Below are 20,362 nucleotides of genomic sequence, written 5' to 3'. Positions count from 1 at the left end.
GGTGCAGCTGTATCACAGGATCACACAGCTCCCAGGCACATCCTTAGCACTTGGTGCCTCAGTTTCCCCATATGCAGCATTCAGCGGGGCCTCTGGTCCTGGGATGGGGGGATGCACATCCTGCAGAAACCTTCCATGCGTGGCTGGGAGGTGGTTTCTGGGTTAGAAGGTGACCTCTTCCATTAGCAGCAGGGACGCTCTTTTTTCCTGAATTGGATGGTGGTTTGGAGGCTTTCCAGGGCCGACATCATTCTGCCTGATAGCGCTGAGTTTGCTTGGAGGCGAGATTGTGCCCGGGCGAGACGGGGCTGCAGCTGTGGAAAGCTGCCGGCACCCCGCGTCCTCCTGGCCGCGCACAGCTGGATCCTGCCAACTGCTGCATCCCAGCACTCCGATAGCTGTGGATGGGACATTTGGGGCTCCTCTGTGTATGCTCCATGTTATAAATCTGGAGGTGAGGGAATTCCCAGTCCTTTCTGAATCAGGAATGCTCAGATTGTCTTTCCAGACCGTCCCTGCCAGCGGGTCACAGTGCAGCTGTGGGTTATCAGCTCCGTGCAAGTGCCAGGTGCTGGCACATCCGGGATGCGATTTCAAAGCCATTCCCAGATGTTGGCAGTGACACTGGGCAGGACCACTATCCACCTAAAGCCAGAAGAATATCGTGGTTCCCAGTCCATTCCTGGGGGTTGAGGAGCACTGGGAGCCATCACATGGCCTTGGCCATGACTCCTCTGGTCACTGCGTGCCCGGGGCTGCCCTGAGCAGCCCTGCCCCTGCTAATGTGGCAAGGGCAGCCTTGTCAGCAATGCACCCCATGCTTGAATGTCCTCCACAAACCAGCAACAGCCAAGAGATTTGCCGGAGTCAGGACATTTTTAGAAAGGCTAATTAAAGCCCATTTTCACCCTGTGCCTCTCACTGAGCAAAAGCATTTAGCGGTGACCTCAGAGTGAGTGAATTTGCACTTGAGCTTTCCGTTTCACCTCTAAAAAAATGGGATTGCTCCATAAACTCGTTAGTGAAAGTAACTCCTGATGCATTGGATCTTGACCAGGATGGGCTCTGCCAAGTTCTGCTGGGCTCTGCTCTCCTCCCGCTGCATTTCGCCTGGATAACAGGCACCTCTTAATACACACGGTGGAGAAATATGGGGCCACTCCAGGCTATGTTTTCAGGGACAAATCCATCCAGGGGCAACTGTGCTGGTGCCAAGGAGCCTGGCTGAGCTTTTCCACTGGTGTTTTGGGTTACACAAGGGACATGGCCCTCCCTTGATCTGTCTCTTTCCACCTTGGAGGTGACAGCAGCTCCTCCGCGACCGCCAGCTGGTTCCTGCTCGCTCCTCCCCGCTGCACATCTGGCCTCCAAACCACTGACCTTCCCCTTTCTGCTCTTCCCTGCCCAGCTGTGCTTCATGACGGCCTCACGTACGATGTTCTATGGGCCCTCCTCCACCATGGCTCCACCATCCAAGAACCGGCTGAAGCGCCAGAGCCGGCTCTTCTCCCAAGTCCTGTACCGGACACTGAGCTACAAGGACCGGAGCTCGGCCTCCGCCTCCCCGGCCGCCGGCGAGGATGACCCTGCCGAGCTCTCCACCCAGCTCTCGGCCCCTGGCATCCTGAAAATCTTCGGGGGCAACATCTGTGCGGGCACCAACTACAAGAGTGTGCTGGTGACGGGCAGCTCGGGCGCGCGGGAGCTGGTGAAGGAGGCCCTGGAGCGCTACGGGCTGAGCCAGCTCAGCGCCGCGCAGTACGCCCTGTGCGATGTCATCGGCAGGTTCGAGGGCCCCGAGAAGCAGTGGCAGACGGAGGGGCTGAGAGTCCTGGGGGACCACGAGAAGCCGCTGCTCATCCAGGACCTCTGGAAGCCCAGGGAGGGCTTCTCGCGGCGGCTGGAGCTGCGCAGGAGGGCGGAGGTGGAGGAGCTGGCGGCCAAGGACGTGGACACCACCACTGCAGGTCAGAGCTAGGTGTGGGGTAGGGGGAGGGAGCTGCGACCCCCCCTGAGCTGTCTGTGGGAGATGCACCCCCCACATCAGCAGCTTTCACACGTGGTTTGGGTTCAGGGGGTGGTGCAAGTGGGAGAGTGGCCACATTTTACCTGCAAGTCTCCTGAGTTAATCCATGGTCACTACTCAGTACTCTTGCATAAATTTGGTATCAAATTGATTTACCTCAAATATTTACCCCAGCCAGTCTAGGGGTTAATACCAAACTCCTGCTCATGGCTGGGGAGCAGCAGGCAAGACTATCAGTGCTTCCTGCTCTTCCCATCACTGAACCAGGACCATGGCATCCCCAGCTTCGTGCCTGGCAGAGCACTGCCCTGCTCCCCTGCACCCCCATCTCCCCATGGGCATCCCCCAGGCCAGACACCCCAGGCAAATCTGCAGGAGCAATTAAGGAAAATGAAAAGCTAATGAAGAGAGAGCAATGTAGGGCAGGAGAGTCCCTGTGGCAGTGCCTGATGGAGCCCAGGGCTGGCAGGAGCAGATAAGTACATCATTAGGAACCAGCAGGTTAATAAGTGACCCCAGCACAGAGTAATGAAGTTTTCCTCCTCCCACCCTAAGATAAAAGCCCCGGGAGGATGAGGGTAGAAAGGTTTAAAATCAGATTTTTACTTGCGTGATGCTCTTGCTGTGCTGGACCTGCTGGCAGAGGTGTCTGGACCAGGTTCTGGAGGTGTCAGCCAGGGGGTTTTGCTGGGATGGGCTCTGAGTGGTTCCTCACGACTGTAGGAAAAAGTTGTTACTGTCAGAAATAAACTGAGGATGGTGCAGGATTCCCCTGGGTGCTTGGCAAACAACAGCCAAGGTTGTCCTCCCAGAGCAGCAGAAAAAATGGCCTGACCTGTCCCACACCAGCAGGGACACAGCTCCTCTCCCACCCATTCTAACAAAGGCTGGAAGGAGCCCAGGCACACAGGTGAAGAAATCCAGCCACGGGCATTCCAGGGGAAAGCAGGGGCAGCTGGAGCCTCCCTAACTGCAATTTTCAATTCTGATTTCACCTGGCATCTGATGGGGAGATGGGGCACCCTCCAGCCTCACGTGTCCAGTTTCTGGGTCTGCTCAGGGAGGGGATGCACAGGAGTGGTCCCAGCTCATCGCGTGTGGGACACAGAGAGAAAGAGGCAGCTGCTGCTGGCACCTGGGCCAGGGAGCTGGATGCTTTGCTCTGCTCTTCAGCTTTTTCTCCAGGCAGGATCAGAGAGAAGTAAAACACTTTTGGAGAGCAGTGACTCTAAAAACAGCTTCTGTCAAATAGAGGAAAGGGCAAGAGCCAAGTACCATGGTTATAGCACACAGTTGGGAGGGCCACGTGGCAGCTCCCTGCCTGAGCCCAAGGTCACATCAACTCGGCCTCAAATACTCCCCCTCGGATACAGAAAGCAACGTTCCCGCCCGTGACCTGGATCTGGGTGGGCTGGCAGCCCTGGGGAGGGTAAGGCTCCCACACAGGCAGGGGAAGCAGCAGGCTCTGGGCTGCCCAGCACAAGCAGCTTGAGCTGGCCTGGGATTGGCACCCTTCGGTGATTTCCGATGGAGGAGCAGTTCCTGATGGCATTGCGTGCTCTGGATATGGAAATAAGCCCGTTGTGCTTTCGTTATCACTTCATTTGTTTCAGCACTTCTGGGTGGGGCGGTGGAAACTCTCCATTTTTTAACCTTTGGGCATTTTCCATAGCTGACCAAGCTCTTCCAAGGCAGAAAACCTACACCCACGGTCATTCAGGCTGTCTGCCCTGCAGACTACACAGCCTGCATTTGTCTTACCTGTTAAAATCTCACTCCTGCAGCCCTTCCTTCTGGGGGCAACAGGGGCTCTGTCACCAGTCTCACCCTGTTCTGGTAGCACAGCCTAAAGTGATACTGTGGGGCTGGGGCCACACTTTCCCACCCATCCACAAGCTACCAGGGATTAGAGGGTGTGATGCAGCATATGATCCAGCACCCCAAAAAGCCTCAAAAGTTCTGGTGTAATGGGGACTGACCAGGAGTGCCCTCCACCAGGGTCACCCTTCCCACCAGCCTCAAGCTGGCAGAGGTCCCCTTGCCAAGCAGCAGCTGCCCACCCGGGGTGGTGAGGCACTGGTGTGGAAAACACAACATCTGTGCAAAAACAAAGGAACTTTAGGCTTCCAGCTCCCTAGGAAAAAAACTCAAAGTGGGATCCCCAGGGCCATACCTGCAGGCCCTTCCCCACACAGGGCATCACTGGAGCAGCAGGACCGGGGTGGCTGGGAACACTGGGGTCACACAGGTGCATTGCTGCCTGCTGAGCTGCTGGCTGGGGGAAAGGCTCCACATCCATCCGTGACCTGTTAGCAAATAGCTTAAGAGTTTTATCTGCTCAGTTACCCATTATCCTAATTAGTTTATTAGCTGCTTCCCACTGGGGAGGACGCTGCAGGCCACTAATTAGCAGCAGGTAGAGCATCTCTGCAGCAAACGAGGCAGACCCCTTTCTCACTGCTGCCCCTGGTCCTGCTTCTTTTGGGAGTGATGAGGCAGCAGTTATGGAGAATCTGGGGAAGACACCCACAAACTGGGGCTGCTGGGAGGGAGATGCAGCACTTGGCATCTTGGTGGCATTTGTCTTCCAAAACAGCCCCATTTTGCACCATGTCCTGGTGGCTGAGGCTTCCCTGAGAGGCTGGAGGCTGAACTGCACACGCACCTCCAGAAACTTGGGAGTTAAGCCTATTATACTAAAAGATCCTCTGGCAAGTGCCTTTGAGGATATGGCTTTGATATACCTTAGCAAGACTGCATCCAGGGAGGAATCCCTGCAGAGTCTGCAGAGCAATTACATTAGGAAGGACTAGCCTGGTCTTAGCCCCTCCTGTGTAAATTCAAAGCATTTTCTTCTTTCCTGGGGCCCACGGAGTTATTTGTTGATTTATTTCTCAGCTAGGAAAAGTGAACCTCTTCCCTAGGCTGAAAAAGAGGCAGATCCCAGCCAAGATCCCAGGCACCACAACCGGCAGTTTTTCCCCTGGGATGCAGGACGGGCTTAGAGGGAGCAGCTTGGTGGGGTCTGGTGGATGCTGTCCCTGCCTGGGGTGCCCACTCTCCCTAAGGGTGTGATCCAGCCCTGTGTTATATAGTCTGATTAGTGAGAGATGCCTCTGCCAAAGTCCCTCATAGCACTGAATATGAGGTAGAGAGATAGAAAGAAATAGAAAAGAGGGGAAAGCTTTCTCTTGCTCTGAGTTGGTGGGTTTCTTGGGTTGGTGGCTGTGAGTTGATGGTCACGATCTCCCTCTGTCGGAATTACCTTTTACCCAGTCGGAGCTGATTCAGCACAGTTGCTGAGTTGGTTCTATTAGTTTCTTCTTTATCTTGGGAGTTCTGCCAAATGTCCTTATGGCCTGTGAATTCTGCATTCTTTGTGCCCACTATCAGTGGTACATCCTTTTTCCCAAGCTTTGTTAACCTCCCCCTAGGTCTGAGATCATTGAAGCATGCCAAGCCCTAAACTTTAGCAAGGCCTGACACTCGGACAACAGTACCACCTTTATACAGTCCAAGTTCTGGGTATCCAGGGAGGTATATTCAGGGGGCTTGGGTGGTCATTGGTGGTTGTAGATGCCCCATGACTTGGAGTGATCTTTGTTTGACCTGTGATGAGCATATGAGCACTTGCTTCTTTTCACATAGCTTGCCACAGTGAGCATTTTTGTCCAGGTGCATTACTTATGGCAACTTCCTTCTGTGGCCTTAACAGGGTTTGAGGCAGGCAACTGTGCTCTTTAACTCCTTACACCCTGTTCCCATCCGAATCTCCATGTGGATTCAGCAGCTGCTGGCTCTGCCCTGGCTGCACTGCGTTGGGGATGCTCAGGCAGAGTTCTGGGCGGGACAACCTGCACATGCCTGGGAGGACAAAACAGTACCAAAGGATTAAAAAAACCTAACCCAGTTTATGGAGGGACTTTGTTATGCTCAGGAAAAGAGCCGTGTTTATCTTTCCAGCACAGCTCCGGGGTTAGCGGGAGCCTGTGACGGGGGCTCTGTTGGCAGTGAAAAAGCAGCTTTTTCCTACACAAATACAGAAGCTTCCTTTCCCCTCGATAAGGGACTGGTGATGGCATGTCTCTGCAGGCAGTGGGATCCCAGTGCTGGCAACCCCTGCTCCATCCCAATGAGCTCCAGCAATAGCTGCTCCCCAGGATCTGGCCCCACTCCTCACCGCTCCCACGGGTCTGGGATCTGCATTGCCTCAGCCATCCTTCATCCCTTTGGCCCATTTCCATCCTGTGGGTTGGGAATGGTGCTCCTGGGTGGAGCCAAAGTGCCCTGCAGACACGTTTGGGGTGGCCTTTGGCATCCCCAGTGGTATGGCTTGGGCAGGGTTGTTGTACTCCCTGGATTTTGCATCCATGGGATGCAGGCGTCCCGTGCCGCTGGCCATGATGGGAATGGGAGCGGGGCTGATTGCCTTTTTAAGAAGGACACGGGCACGAGACTGCTTGGGGTGGCTTGACTGTGCCTTGCCCTAATCCCAAGGCATGTAAACAGCAGGGGCTATTTTCTCCCTCTCCCACCACCCCTCCCCATCCCCAACTCTTTGATTTTCCCAGCAAAGGAGCGCTCCATTTAAAACAAACAAACAAAAAAATGTATTTCAGAACTGGCAGCCCATTCCTCACCAAATAAGGCAGATTGCATTTTTTTTTTGGGTCTGAGCTTGTGAGTGTCCCTTTAAGCAGCCCTGGGCACCAGGCTCTCTGCTCTGCCGTCCCCAAATCCCGGCGGCTGTCCCCAAATCTTGCTGGCCCAAGCCTGCTCCCTGGTCGGCCGAGCCCTGAGTGGCTCTGGCTCTGTGCTGCACTGACACCACTGCACTGCTGCTCCTGCAAGCAAATCCTTTAGTTTTTTTTTGCCTTTCTTCGTCCTCCCCGAATGCCAGTGACCTGCTCCCAGGAGACTGCCCATCTGAGGTATGAGCCACCCTTCAGATACAACAACAACTTTTTTCTCCTGCAGAGCTCAAGCCATGCTTGCAGCATCGGGGGTCCCACGGGGGCCCCCCCTTGGGGCTGGGGATGCCATATGAGGGGCTGCTTTGGCAGCTCAGCCAGGCCTATTCATTCACTCCGGCTCCTGTTTGTCTTGCAGACAGCTCTGCTCAAATTGATGCTTCAGAGAAGTTAATTACAGCTTGCTCCTGCTGCAGCCGGGCTCCACTGCAGCTTCCATGCCTGGCTGATGCTCAGAGGGATTGGGGGGGATGTCTCTGCTGCTCCTGCTTGCTGCTGGCCATCGAGTACTGATGGCCTGGAAGCAGCATCCAGGCCCTTTTTTTCTTTTTAGCAAAGATAGACTGAAGTGTCTTTTTAGCAGAGATTTCCTCTCCCCTCAGCCCAGCAGGGTGGCCAGAGCAGGTGGGGGATGCTATGGAGTTTCCCCTTCTCCATCAGTGGGTTTTGGGGCCAGGGAGGGCTAGGACACCCCCTTTTTGGCAGTGGCATTGGGGCAACAAAACTCTTCGCGCTGGTGTCCTGGTGTCACCTTTCGGGAAGGGCAAGGGACCAGGGGACACCAGCCCAGGGTGGGTGCGTGGAGCCGGGAGGGGTGGGTTTCATCTGCTCCATCCCCTCTCGGAGGTGCAGCATCCCTCCAGCCGCGGGGTGCTGCAGCGGTGTGTGTGTGGGGGGGGTCCTGGGGAGGCTGCGGGAGCTGAACGCCGCTCTGTCTCCCCCCCCATCCCCGCAGGCATCAACGCCCAAGCGCGGAAGCTGCAGCGGCACCGGGCTCGGGGGGCCCGGCGGGCGGCGGCGGGGGCTGAGCGGCGCGGGCCGCCCCCGGCCCTGCGGCGCAGCCTCAGCGAGACCAGCCTGGGGACCCCGGTGAGGCGGGCCGGGGCCGGGGTCGGGGCCGGGGCCGGGGCCCGGCTCCAGCGGCACTGCTCCACCCTGCCCGGCAGCCCGGCGGCGGCGCGGAGCGGCGGCAGCATGCGGTACTCCCTCTACCAGTCCCCGCACCTCCTGCTCCTGCAGGGCTACAGCCAGCAGCATGTAAGCACCGCGCCGCCTCCTGCGCACCCCCCGGCACCCCCCCACCCCCCGCTTTTCTCTCACCCCCCCAAAGCCCCCCGGGAGCGGGGCTGCTTGCATGGCCGGAGCTGCTGGGGTCGAGGGGCGGGGGGTGGTGGTGGCGCGGGTGAGCATCCTTTAGAAAACGGGCTTGGGACTTGCAGCCTTGTCCCCCAAGTCTGTCCCCAACCTATCCTCAAGCATGGGGGACATAGAGCCGGCACCTGTGACCCCCCAGCAATGCCCCAGGGGGATGCAGGGCAACCCCCAGAGCAGCATCCCTGCCCCGGCACAAGGGAGCGCCGGTTCTGCGGGGGATGGTTGAGCTGCCCCGTCCCCTGTCCGGCTGCTTCCTTGGTGGCAAATGGAATCAGAGGCAGCAAGGAGACGGTGCGTCTGGGAGCCCCTGCTCTCCAGTGCTGGAGACACTTGGAGAACTGGAAAGGACTGGGACTGCTCTGTAGTTAATGGCTACTTTGTGCCGTTGAGTATCCCTGTGTTCCAAGCTTTCCATCGGGGTGACAGCGGCGCTGTAGCCATCCCGTTAGTGCAGCTGGGGAAACTGAGGCACTGGGGTGGTTACTGAGCTGCCTCGGGGTGTGCGGGCAGGCTGGAGGGGGGGAAGGCAGGGCTGGGAGTGGCTGCTGTGACTGGGGTCCCACCGTGTCCCCCCTGGGCAGGGGGATGCAGACATTGCTGCAGTCCTGGGGGGAGAAGGTGGGAAGTAAAAGCAGCTGCAGGAAGGGGTGTGTGGGGAAGAGAGGGCTTCTTCTGCCCAAAGCAGCCCCATTTACTGCATGGCCAATGTCATTGTGCCCATTTGTTAGCGTGCCCAAAGCAGGGGTTGCTGCTGTCCTGCTTGGTAGTGAGAAGAATAAAGGTCTTTCTGCCATGCAAAGGTGCAGCATGCAGGGATGGCTGGGGACAGTGGGGGGACAGCCGGGGACAGCAGGAGGCTGCAGCACCCACTGCATGGCAGGGAGGAGGGTCCCTTCTCCCGTCTCTCCGGTTCATGCTGCGTCTCCCTGCTTGGCAGGACAGCCTGGTTTACCTGCTGAACCGCGAGCAGCACACAGTGGGCCAGAGGACGCAGGCGAGCAAGCCCAGCATCAGCCTGTCAGCCCCAGACATCCTGCCCCTGCACTGCACCATCAGGAAGCTCCGACCTTCCCGGCACCGCTCGGAGGAGAAGCTGGTGCTGGAGCCCATCGCCGGCGCCGGCATCTCCGTTAACTTCGCCGAGGTGGCCCGGACGGTGGTGCTGCGGCACGGGGACCTCCTGTCCCTCGGCCTCTACTACCTGCTCCTCTACAAGGACCCCATGAAGGCGCAGCCGCTGCCGGCGCAGACGCTGCTGAGGCTGCGAGCCCTGCACCCCGCCGCCCCCGAGGGCCGGCCCGTCTGCGGGGCGTGTGGCAGCCTGCTGAAGGAGAAGGACCCTGCTGCCAAAAAGCGGGCCCCCTCGCCCGCCGGGGGCCCCAGGACGCCCCGCAGGAAGATGCAGCTGGAGTTTGAGCCGGCGGCCGAGGACGTGCTCCTGCGGCGCATCATGACCCTGATCGAGCCCGGTGGGGACGACCACAAGCTGACACCCGCCTTCCTGCTCTGCCTCTGCATCCAGCACTCGGCCACCAACTTTGAGCCAGGAGACTTCGGGCAGCTGGTGCTCAAAGCAGCCAAAATGATCCAGAGGACGGTGTGGGTCAGTCAGCAGTGGGATGGGGTGTTGGTGAGGTGGGGGTGTTGCTGGACCCCCTCCCTGGGGGCTTTCCAGCCTGGTCCCTGGTGGCAGTGAGTGCTGCTGGGGGTGATGCTCGTGCCATCCCATCACACTGGTTCTCATTTTGCTTTCCCCTTCTCTCCCTGCCCAGGAGCGGACACGGGAGCTGGCTGAAAAGCAGTCCCAGCAGTAAGTGTGACCTTCCTTGTTTTGACACAAAATGGGAAGAATTCAATCCAGTTCTACCTCCATGAGTGAGGGGAATCCATGGCTGGAAAACCACCCTCCCAGCCTGGTGGCAGTGATGCATGATGAATTTTCCTTCTAAACCTGATGCATTGTGCTCTCTGGCCCTTTCACTATGATGCCTGCAAGAATGCGTGGGTCTGGAAAAGCAGGCGAGCTCTGGAGGGAATAGGGCCTGCAGCAGCTCTGGGGTTTTCTCTGATGCAAGACCTGGCCAAGGCTTTGCACTTGTGGCTTCAGCATCCCTGAGGGATATAGTAGGGATGGTCCTGATGGGGGGCCCTCACCCCCTTCATGCTGAAGACCCCTTGGTGGAGCTGGCATTGCGTTTGTGCATCCTGGGATGGTGGCACAAGGTGTCCCAGTGTTGGGAGCACCATTCTGGGGCAATCACAGTGGTGCAATGAGCTGGCTTCCCAGCCATTTCCAAAATTCCGGCTCTAAACCAGGATCTGGAGAAAGTGTTGAGGCTTTCTCTGAGCTCTTCTTTAGGACAAACTCCAAGGATGCTTCTCAGGCCTTTCCAATAGCAGGAAAAAGCAGTTCAGCAATTGGGAAACTTCCCAGATGCTTTTTATTTATTTTGTTTTATTTTTGAACAGTCCAGGGCGGGTGAGCTGGGTTTAACCGTCCAGAGCTGGCAGGGGCAGCACATACCCCTGGGGAGAGCTGCTCTTCAGCCTTGGGTATTTACTGCAGTTCAGTTGTATTATGGGGAGTCTCCCCCAAAAGTAGTACCCCACAAAGGCAAGGTGGCCTTGGCCAGCCCAGTCCCTTCAGGGTCCTCTTTGCCATTCCACAGAGCAGGAAACACCAGATTTTTGCTTGTGAGGGGTCTTCCTAAGGGGAGTGCTGGACTTGGGGGTGAGAAGATGCCAGGTTCTCTGATGTTGCCCCAGGCTGGCTGTTTTCTTCCCAAAAGTCTGAGTGGCGATGCTGAGGAGCAGCAGCTGTAACACCTTCTGTGTCTCCCCAGCCAGGACCCTGCCTCCCTGTCCCGGTTCACCATCACGGACCTTCTCCCAGACCTGCAGCACATCATCTTCTGGATGGCCAACGCCATCGAGATCCTGTACTTCGTCCAGCAGAAATCACCCACCTACATCCAGAGCATGGAGGAGGAGCTGGACATCAGAGGTGAGGCTGGATGCAACACCCTGCCTGTTTTTCTGGCTGGAGAGGCTCTGTCCTGCTAATCCCCAGTCACAGGCAGCGGTCAGTGCCCCCGAGATGCTCCGTTAACCCCCGTAATCCTCATCAGCAGGGACATCTCCGCGGTGTGGGCTGGGGAAATCTGTGGGAGGAGCCTGTGTAGTGCCGCGGTGTTGCCTGGCTCCAGGTTGTGTTGTGTCCACAGCCGAGCAGCCCCTTTCCACCTCAGCAGCCTGCGGCTAGTGCCTTGGTGGGGCTTTCTTCCTCCCTGCTCCCGCTGCCATGGGGGGGCACCTGGATTTGCAGGCAGCCCCTTCAGAATTGCTCACCGATGAGCCTGTGTTAATTCAAGCAAAAGAAAAAAGAGAAAGGAAAACAAAGAAAAAGGTATTAAATCAGCCTCAGAGCCTTTCTGGTTAATGCAGCAAATTAAGGTGTTCGTAGGCCGGGCAGGTGCTGGAGAGACAGTGCAGCCCTGAGCTGCAGCAGTGATGGGAGCCCCAGGGGATGGCAGGGGGGTGCTCTCTGGGGCCAGAGGACCCTCTTTGCCCCTGTCAGGTGATGCCGTGGTGGTGCAAGCCTGAAAACGCTAATAATCCCCACCCTGGGAATTTGGGCACCTTGCTGCTTCAGGTTTGCTCCCCCATCCTCCTCTCTGCCCCACAGGCTCCAAGGAGTCTCTGTTCTCCTCGACCATCACAGCCAGCGAGGAGGCGATGACAGTGCTGGAGGAGGTGATCATGTACACCTTCCAGCAGTGTGTCTACTACATCTCCAAGGTACTACATGCTCCCACAGACAGGCAGCAGTGTCACACAGGGCCAGCATGAGCATCCCCAGCAGCTCTCGGGCTGCACAGGAGTTTTGGTTTTTTTCAAGCTTTTACTCCTTGGCAGTTGCATCACGCTGAGGTGTTTTCCTTCGGGCTGAAGTGCCCCGATTTTTGGTCGCAGCCCAGGAAAAGTATTGAATTACTGCGGCGTGTTTCCTTGCCTGCAGTGCAGCGGCTCGGGGGAGGTGTTTGGGGAGAGCTGCTTGGCTCCGGCCAGCGCGGCATAATGGTGTGATTCAGGGCGTGATGGAAAGGGGCCCCTGGACCGTCGCCGATGGACCGCGAGAGCTGGGCGGCATCGGGAGCAGGGAACAGAGCGGGCAGTGTGAGGCAGCAGAAAGGCTGCCCTGTGCGGGACAGCTGCTTGTCCTCTGGTGTCGGCGCGAGGGGATGCAGGGACTTCTGCAGCATTCCAGAGCGGCACCTTCCTCTCCTGCACGCTCCTCTTCCCTTAGCCCCGGCAGAGATGGGTGCTAGGCACTGCTCTCCCATTTAAGCAATAGGGAAGGATCATCCCCATTGATCCTGGTTTTCCTGTCACCCTCGTGTCCAACTGACCGGCCTCTGCCCTGGTTCACATCGGATTTCAGATCCTTTCAGCTGAGCTGTCACACACCACCACCTCCAACTGCTAAAAACAACCAACATGTTAATTTTTATAATGTTAATTTTAACAATGTAAATTTTTATAAATTTTAAACTTCTGCACAACACAGGAGCACATGGGGGCAGGGGGTGAGCAGGAGCAGCCCCTTGTTGGGGCAGCACCAGCAGGGTTTGCTTGGCTGGCGGAGGTGAGGGGGTCAGAAACGTTTGTCTCGTGTAAAAACAGAAAAACCAAGCAAAATGAGTCTGCTGTGAACTTGCTGCTCTCCCTGCAGTGTCTGTATGTGTCGCTCCCTGCCCTGCTGGAGTGCAACCCCTTCCAGAGTGAGTGCCGGGAGAGCTGGAGGGCGGCCCCGCCGCTGCCCGAGGAGCTCCGCAGGGTCGTGCTCATCTACCAGGCGGTGCTGGACCTGCTCCACCAGTATGAAGTGCACCCAGAGATCACCTCCCAGATGTTTGCCTACCTCTTCTTCTTCTCCAACACCTTGCTCTTCAACCAGCTCCTGGATAAGGGTCAGTCCTCCTTAAACTGGGAAACACGTAGGAGACTGGCCTTGTGGGACGCCCTCCAGTGCATCCCAGTGCCACCTTGGGGGGTACAGGAAGGAAGGGTCTGGAGATGGGCAAGTCTCAGCAGTTTTGGGGAGGCCAAGCACAGCCCCAGCTGCTGGCTCCAGGGTCCCCATTCCCAGGAGAGGCTGAACCCCATCCTCAACCCTTGCCAGAGCCCTGCCCTTTTCAGCCTGAGCAGAGGAGGCTGAGGGCACTTCAGAGGGGCAGCTCATTAATAAACTGCTGCAGCCTGAGGTGCTAATTAGCCCTCATTAACACAGCTGCCCCACTGTTAGTGCCAGGTGAGGTCCAGCCACCACCAGGAATCGTAGCTATGGGATGCTGGGTACCTTAACTTTGGGCAGGGGCTGGGGGGACTGAGGGGCTGTTCCCTGATGTGTGCTGATGGATGCTTTGCCTCCCCAGGCTCCTCTCTCGGCTGCTTTCACTGGTCTCAGGGGGTGAAGCTGCGGGCGAGTGTGCGGCTGCTCCTGGACTGGCTGCGCGGCGCCGGCTTCGAGCAGCTCGCCCAGCAGTTCTTCGCCAAACTCGCCAGCGTGGCCAACCTGCTGGCCATGCCTGGCTCCCAGCTGGTGCAGGTGAGGGATGCCCAGCCCGTGGCTCCTGACACTGGGAGGGCAGGAGGGACCCCACTTGGCATTTGGGGGCGTCCCTACACTGATGTGTCCCTTTTGCAATCTGCCTTCAGCTGCCCTTTCCTGGGGTGGTGGGTCTGTGGGTGGGCATGGAGGGGATGCTCAGACTCATTGCATGTTCCCTGACCTTTCCCTCCTGTGCCCCTCATGAGTCCCTGCTCCCGGGAGGAAGCAGCTCCTCACCCCTGGCATTCCCCCCCCGCTCTGTCTCCTCGCTCAGATGACCTGGCCGTCCCTGCGAGCCGAGTTCCCGGCGCTGAGCCCCGCGCAGCTCCACCGGGTGCTGAGCCAGTGCCAGGCGGTGATGGACATGGGCTGCATCGCAGCGTGGCAGCCCAGCGAGGAGGAGAGCCCAGCCACCTTCCAGCCCGGTGAGCCCCTGGCTTTGCTCTCAGTGCTGCTCTGGTCATCGTGCTCCGGTCACCCACAGGCTCCCTCCAAGGTTTTTATGTACAAACCAAACAGGCAAATCCCTTCCCCTCCCTGGATCTCCTGCAGCAACTGGGAATAAGCACAGGCCTGTGATTCAGATATTGCAGAGGATGCAAAGGGCACTCAGATGGGCATGAGGCTTTTCCTGCGGTCCCGAGTGAGGGATGCTGCTGGCTTGCAGCTCACCATGTCCCTGACCCCAGCTGGGAGACTGCACACGGCCGAGAGCTGGGAGGCAGGAGCAGAGTGCAGCCTGGGCCAGTGCTAGCCTTCCTTCCTCTGCCTTTTAGATGAGATGCTGGAGTCCTTTGACAACCACCCACCCATCATCCTGCCCAGTGGGGGCTTCAAAGTGGACCTGGAGGTGGAGACGTTGGATGACAACATCTACCGGCACCTCCTTTACATCCGCCACTTCCTCTGGAGCCTGCAGAGCAAGAGCCCCCACACCAGCGAGGGGCCGGGCTCAGCACCCCTAAAGGTAGCCTGTCTCCCACAGAGGGACTGTTCCTCTCCTGGGTGGGCAGGAGGGTCTTAGGTCCCTCTGGAGACCCCTCCAAGCCCAGTGCCAAGGGTTTGCTGCCCTTGCTTGCAGCCCAGAGCTGTGGCAGTGCCCTCCTGGAGAGCTGCTGGAAGGATTAGTGCTGCTAATCCCCCAGCCTGGGGGGCGCGGGAAGGTGAGGTGGAAGAACAGGCTCTTCCCAGCAATCCCATTAGGGGAGAGGAGGGAGGAAAGGGAGGTGTCTGCAGGCAGTGCTCCCCTTCTCCCTATGTGTTCCCTGTCCTCTCTATGCTGCACCCTGCCCGCCCCCAGCAGCCAGGCTTGCATAAAAGCACTAGTTAGCTAATGCCTGTAAAGCACAGGGAGGGTCATACGTGCTGTGGGTGCTAAACTTAACAGCCATTTGTGTCCAGCTCCATGGGGAGGATGTCCCTCCAGCAGGTCCCCTTCTCTTCTCCCATCCTGTCTCCACTGCACCACCACAGGCACCACTACCTCCTCTCCTTATCCTGGAGCCCTTGGGCCACAGGAGGATCTGTGCTCCCACTGGTGTTCCCCTCCAGTGGGATTCCCCAGCAGGGACATGACCAGGAGTCTCTTCCTGAGAACATCCCCAGCACGGCCCTGGCCACAGAACTGGGGAGTGGGAGCTGTGTTGGCAAGCCAGGACAAGCCCTGGTGGTGTCCAAATTGCCAAGGTTTTGGCTGGAGCTGGCAGCCGTCCTGCCTGGGAAGCAACGGGGTGGTGGGGTGCAGGTAGGGAGTGAAAAGCACATTCAGGGGGTCCTACAGAGCATTTTCCTCCTTAAGAAAGAGGCATGCACGACGCCAGAGGTCCTGGAGGTGAGCGAGAGCCCGGCTGCTGCCCTGGGGAGCACCACTGCCCAGGAGGACTATTGCTCCCCGGGGTGCTGCGCTGAGCCGGAGCCGGAGGGGAACCCCCGGCCCTGCCTGGCCACCAACGGCGTCCCCTGTGAGCACCCCGGCGAGCCACAGATCCAGGAGAAGCTGAAGCAGCTGCAGCTGGGCAGGGGTCCGGCCCCCAAGGCTGGCACGGCACCCACAGACTCCTCTTGCCTGCTGACACCGCCCACCACCCCCCTGAACTTCGACTCAGGGAGCCCAGAGTCCCCACAGGGCACGGGCAAGGGGCCGCAGGACCCCCGGAGGAACGGGATGACCGGCACCAAGGGCAGCACCCCCGAAGGTACCGAACGCTGGCGCTGCCCAGGGGTGGTGAGGATGGGTGTGGGCGGTGCCAGAGCCGTAAGCCGGTCTCTCCGCTGCCAGGATGTTCGCCGACCCCCTACGACTACCCCACGCCGGAGTCTTCCAGCCGCAGCTCTGCCACCGACGACTTCTGCTACGTCTTCGTGGTGGAGCTGGAGAGGGGACCCAGCGGGCTGGGCATGGGGCTGATCGACGGCGTGGTGAGTCCTTGGCAACTGCGGGACAGGGCTGATGCCCCTCACACAGCTGGAGTGGGACACGTGGGATGTGGTTTTTACTCCCAGAAAAGCCAGCAAAGAAACTAATGGCTTCCCACGGGGGCTAGGCTGCTTCTCCTGGGGAAAACGAAGCACTGAGGGATCTCTCAGAGGATCTCTCTACTCCTACGTCTCTGAGCTGTGCATGCAAAGTCCATAGCAGCTGTCCTGCAGCTGGAGAGCAAACAGGCTCAGCTCTTTTGTGGAAGGAAAATGACTCAGCTGAGGTCTTTCCTCCACCCTTCAGCGGTGGCAAGGGAAGTGGAGGGGAGCAGGGAGGCTCATGGGTGCCAGAACAGCTCCGCCGTTGCATAAGGCAGCGTTGGAATCTGCCTTAGTGGGGTGGGTCATCTTTCTAAATGGCCTTTCAGGGCAGTGCTGTTAGTCAGTAGGAAACAGAGCATCACCGAGCCCTGGGACAGCTGTGAGCACCAGGCTCCCATCCCAACACGGCCACAGGTTAACGATGCTTTACTCTTAATTAAATTGAACAAGAACAGATTGCCCTCACCTCTCCTTTCTGTGTATAAATTGATATAAAACTGAAGGATCGTATTTCCTTCCTGTTAGCACCATCCCCAGCACCCACCCATCACATTCCCAGAGTTTCCAGGGTCCTACCTGGCATCAGGCACCCACTTGGCTGTGAGCCCTGGGGGAGAGTCGCCTTGCCTGGGGAGCTCAGCCCTTTGGGACCACAAACCTTTCGTGTCCCTTTGTTGTTCACTGCCTCTCCCTGCCAACAGCACACCCCCCTGTGCTCCCCGGGGATCTACATCCGCACCCTGATCGAGGACAGCCCCGCGGCCGCCGACGGCCGGCTCTCCCTCGGGGACCGCATCCTGGCTGTCAACGGCACCAGCCTCATCGGGGCAGACTATCAGAGGTGAGTCACACCTTGCCAAAGGGTCTGGGACGGAATCAGCATTGCTCAGGTCCAGGTTTCCAGCTGTTTTGCTCAAAGAGCCCCTGGTGCTGTGGTCCTGGCCCACAAACCAGAGGATGCTGCAGTACGAGCAAGCTGCAGAGAGAGGAGTGGCCTGTGCAGGACACCGGGAAGAGGGGAAGGCAGCTGTTTGGGGGGTTTGGAAGAGGGCATGGGGCAACAACTGGGGAGTATACTTGGGAGAAAAATGAGAGCTCCAGAGGTGGGTCTCAGCAGTGCAGAACTGCTCCAGCCCCATCCCACCCCAGGCTTCCGCTTGAAGGTGGTGGGATGGGGCAGCTCAGAGGCAGAGCCCAGGTGGCCACAGGGCAGCGCAGCTTTGAGTTTGTTTGCCGTTGTCATGGCAGCACTAACACGGAGGTCAGGCCTTCCAGAAAGCTACAGACAGAAGAGCAACAGACTGCTCGTAACCCTGAGCAGGCACAGGGCAGAGGGGGCAGGTGCTTGGCAAAGGAGGGGTGTTCTGTGAATGTCCTGGGGGGTTGCCAGCCTGTGGGAACCAGAATTCACCTCTCTCCCTGTTGCTGCTCTCTGCAGTGCTGTGGAGCTCATCCGCTCCGGAGGGAAGAAGCTGCGGTTTCTGGTTGCCAAGTCGGACATGGAAATAGCCAAAAAAATCAGTTCCAGCTCCTCTGTCTCCTAGTCCTTGTGGTATCAGGATCCTTCTGCAGCAGCCTGCGGGTGCAGCTCTGGTTAAGGCTCACCCTGGGGGAGTCTGGAGTGAGGGAGAGCAAAAGGGAGGACCAGGACTCCACAACTGCCCTTGATTTGCTTTTGGAGACTTTGCCCCTGTGCTGCAGCAGATGAAAGGACATGCAAGGATGGTGCATGCTTCTCCCACTGCACTGGCTGGAAGCATCATTCCTGATCCATTGCCCAGCCTCACCTTATACCTGGTGTTGTCCTTCTCAGGAGCTTTCCTGGTCCTTTGTCCCCTCTGGCAGGGGGCAGGAAGAGGATGCTCCCCCCCTGGGGACTGTAGGCAGGCTCCTCTGTTCCTCTAGGCTGGAGCCCTGTGTGGTATTTCATGCTGGCAGGCAGAAGACTTGAAACACCTTTGGGTTTTGAAGATGAATGTGTGGGGCAGGCCTGGGCTCCACTGTGGCAGTGGCCACCTGAGGTGCTGGCACATCAGGCTGGAAAAGTGTGCCTAGCTCTGGGGGTGGTGAAGGCAGCACAAGCACCCAGGAGCAGGATTCCAGGCAGGATGAATTGCCAGGAGTTAAGTTCCCTGGTGCCATACTCAGGTGCCTTTCTGCTGCTGGGCTACCAGCCCTGCTTTGGGATGGGAAGCAGCTACAGCAAAGGGCTGATACCACCAGCAGTTCCTGTGAGTCCCAGGGAGAGCCCCCTGAAGAAAAGGACTCCCTTGCCCTTGTTCTGCAGCAGATTTACTGCCTGGCTCCAGCACCACAATCTTGGCAGAAGGCCCCTAGGACTGATCCAGCAGCATGGGGCATCCACAACAGAGTTTTTCCTCACAGAGGGTTTGTGCCACCAGAAACTCAAGAGAACCTGGCAGCACACACGGCCAGACCCCAGGTGTGGCTGACACCAGCCCAGGCAGACAAATGACAGCTTGGCACTGCGCCTGGTCCTCTCCCTCCAGCTTTGCCAGGCCATTGCAAGGCCACCCCGTTTCCTGCCCAGCTTGGAGCATCTCACCAGTGCGTGCTGCTGACGTGCCGATGGGCGAGGACGGGCAGCAGAGGCTCCCTTTGGAAGGGCAGTCTCGAGTGTCCCAGGAACTGCTCTGCTACCTGCTGCCGGCCACGGTGTCAGCAGAGCCGAGGAACAGCTCCACCGTGCGGCTGTCCAGGCCCTGGCACACCCGGCCTCCTGCCTGCCGAGCCCTCCCTCTGCTTTTAGCAACATTAACGGGATAAACCCGACCTGATTTCCACATATAGATGGATACTGAAACCTAGTTTAGCCGAACCCTATTAATAACAGCCTGCAGCAAAGCCCTCCATCACACCCTGCATGGCCTAGGCTCTGGCAGCAAATCAGATACTCACATGGCATCTCACAACAATGCCACTCGAGGATTGTGATGCTAAAAAAAGGTTGGCCTTAATGACACCTCACTGCTGTAGTTTTGGTTCCTGTGCTTAAGCCTCGCACGTCGCGGGAGGAGAGAGATGTCAAAACAATCCATGCAAGGGAAACACTCCACTACTGGATTTCAACACAGCTTGGCCTGTCTTTCCTAGGTAAGATGGACCAAGCACCTTCACCAAGACATTAGTGCCTTGCTTCTCTGCTAGGCCACGCTCACACCCCCTGGGTGGGGTGCTGCCCCAGCGGGGACTGGGGGCAGTGCATCCCTCCTGTTGCTGACTCAGCTGTACCAGGCAGGCGAGCAAAGGCTCAGGGCCCCACGGGGCTCCTGGTGATTCACTCCACTTTGAATCAAGTAGGTATGTTGGCCTGTCATCCCCCACAGAACTTGAAATGGGCCACCTAGGGCCCTTGGAAAAATTGCATGCACTCCTTACTCCCCTCTGCCTGGAAGCCAGGGCTTGGGGGAGGCTTGGTTTGCACTACAGTGCTGGGGCTGCATCCTGGCAAGTTCCAGCAGTACCAGCTCAACCCTCTACTCCCAACTGAGCACTCCTGGAGCTGGAAAACAGCCCCAGAGCTGTATGTTGCTCACAGTGCAGTCAGGTATTGAAACAGACTGTAAATAAACCCTGCTATTTACTAGTGTGCATGAGGGCTGGCTCCTCCCGGGAGGAGCCTTGGGATGGATTTACTTCCCTGTTTGTTAATACTGTACAGCTCAAACGTGTATAAACCTCTGGTGCAGATACAGAACACAGCATGGCGCCTGTCTGACATAGGGCTGGTGTATGTTAAGAAATGCTCTGTGTCAACAATAAACTGGATCAATAAATCTCTCTAAGCTCTGCTCTGGCAGCTGTCTCTTGGATCTCAGTGTGTTCACTCTGATGGTAAGACAGAAGAGTGGTGAGGGCTCACAGCAGATTAACAGTCAGTTCTGCTTCCTCCACCTCACACAGGCTCGGCTGATCTGCTGCAAGAAGAGGCAATAAAAGTGCAGAGCCAGGTGTAGTGAGAACAAAGGGGAGGGAAACAAGGCAGAGGAAGGGAGGGAAGATGTACATCTCCAAAGGGGCATGGTGTGCTGGCAGGGTGTTAAGGCATTCATTCACTCT

General features: G+C 57.8%; 1 protein-coding gene across 1 annotated transcript in view; it reads left to right on the top strand.

Moving 5' to 3' along the window:
- Positions 1-20,362, top strand: part of RADIL (Rap associating with DIL domain) — a 227,949-nt gene that overhangs the window by 5,959 nt on the left and 201,628 nt on the right. The window contains exons 3-16 of the mRNA XM_064673198.1: positions 1,409-1,967; positions 7,733-8,034; positions 9,089-9,754; positions 9,924-9,961; positions 10,995-11,155; positions 11,837-11,949; positions 12,884-13,121; positions 13,587-13,759; positions 14,037-14,187; positions 14,539-14,729; positions 15,561-15,957; positions 16,041-16,180; positions 16,984-17,123; positions 17,721-18,854. Of these exons, the coding sequence (XP_064529268.1) occupies positions 1,409-1,967; positions 7,733-8,034; positions 9,089-9,754; positions 9,924-9,961; positions 10,995-11,155; positions 11,837-11,949; positions 12,884-13,121; positions 13,587-13,759; positions 14,037-14,187; positions 14,539-14,729; positions 15,561-15,957; positions 16,041-16,180; positions 16,984-17,123; positions 17,721-17,826 (3,375 nt within the window). The 3' untranslated portion in view covers positions 17,827-18,854. The remainder of the gene's footprint in view (positions 1-1,408; positions 1,968-7,732; positions 8,035-9,088; positions 9,755-9,923; positions 9,962-10,994; positions 11,156-11,836; positions 11,950-12,883; positions 13,122-13,586; positions 13,760-14,036; positions 14,188-14,538; positions 14,730-15,560; positions 15,958-16,040; positions 16,181-16,983; positions 17,124-17,720; positions 18,855-20,362) is intronic.

The sequence above is a fragment of the Pseudopipra pipra genome, chromosome 16 (assembly GCF_036250125.1).
Source record: "Pseudopipra pipra isolate bDixPip1 chromosome 16, bDixPip1.hap1, whole genome shotgun sequence".
NCBI classification, from domain to species: domain Eukaryota; kingdom Metazoa; phylum Chordata; class Aves; order Passeriformes; family Pipridae; genus Pseudopipra; species Pseudopipra pipra.
The sequence above is the reverse complement of the archived record's forward strand: the minus strand, read 5'-3'. Positions and strand labels throughout refer to the sequence as shown.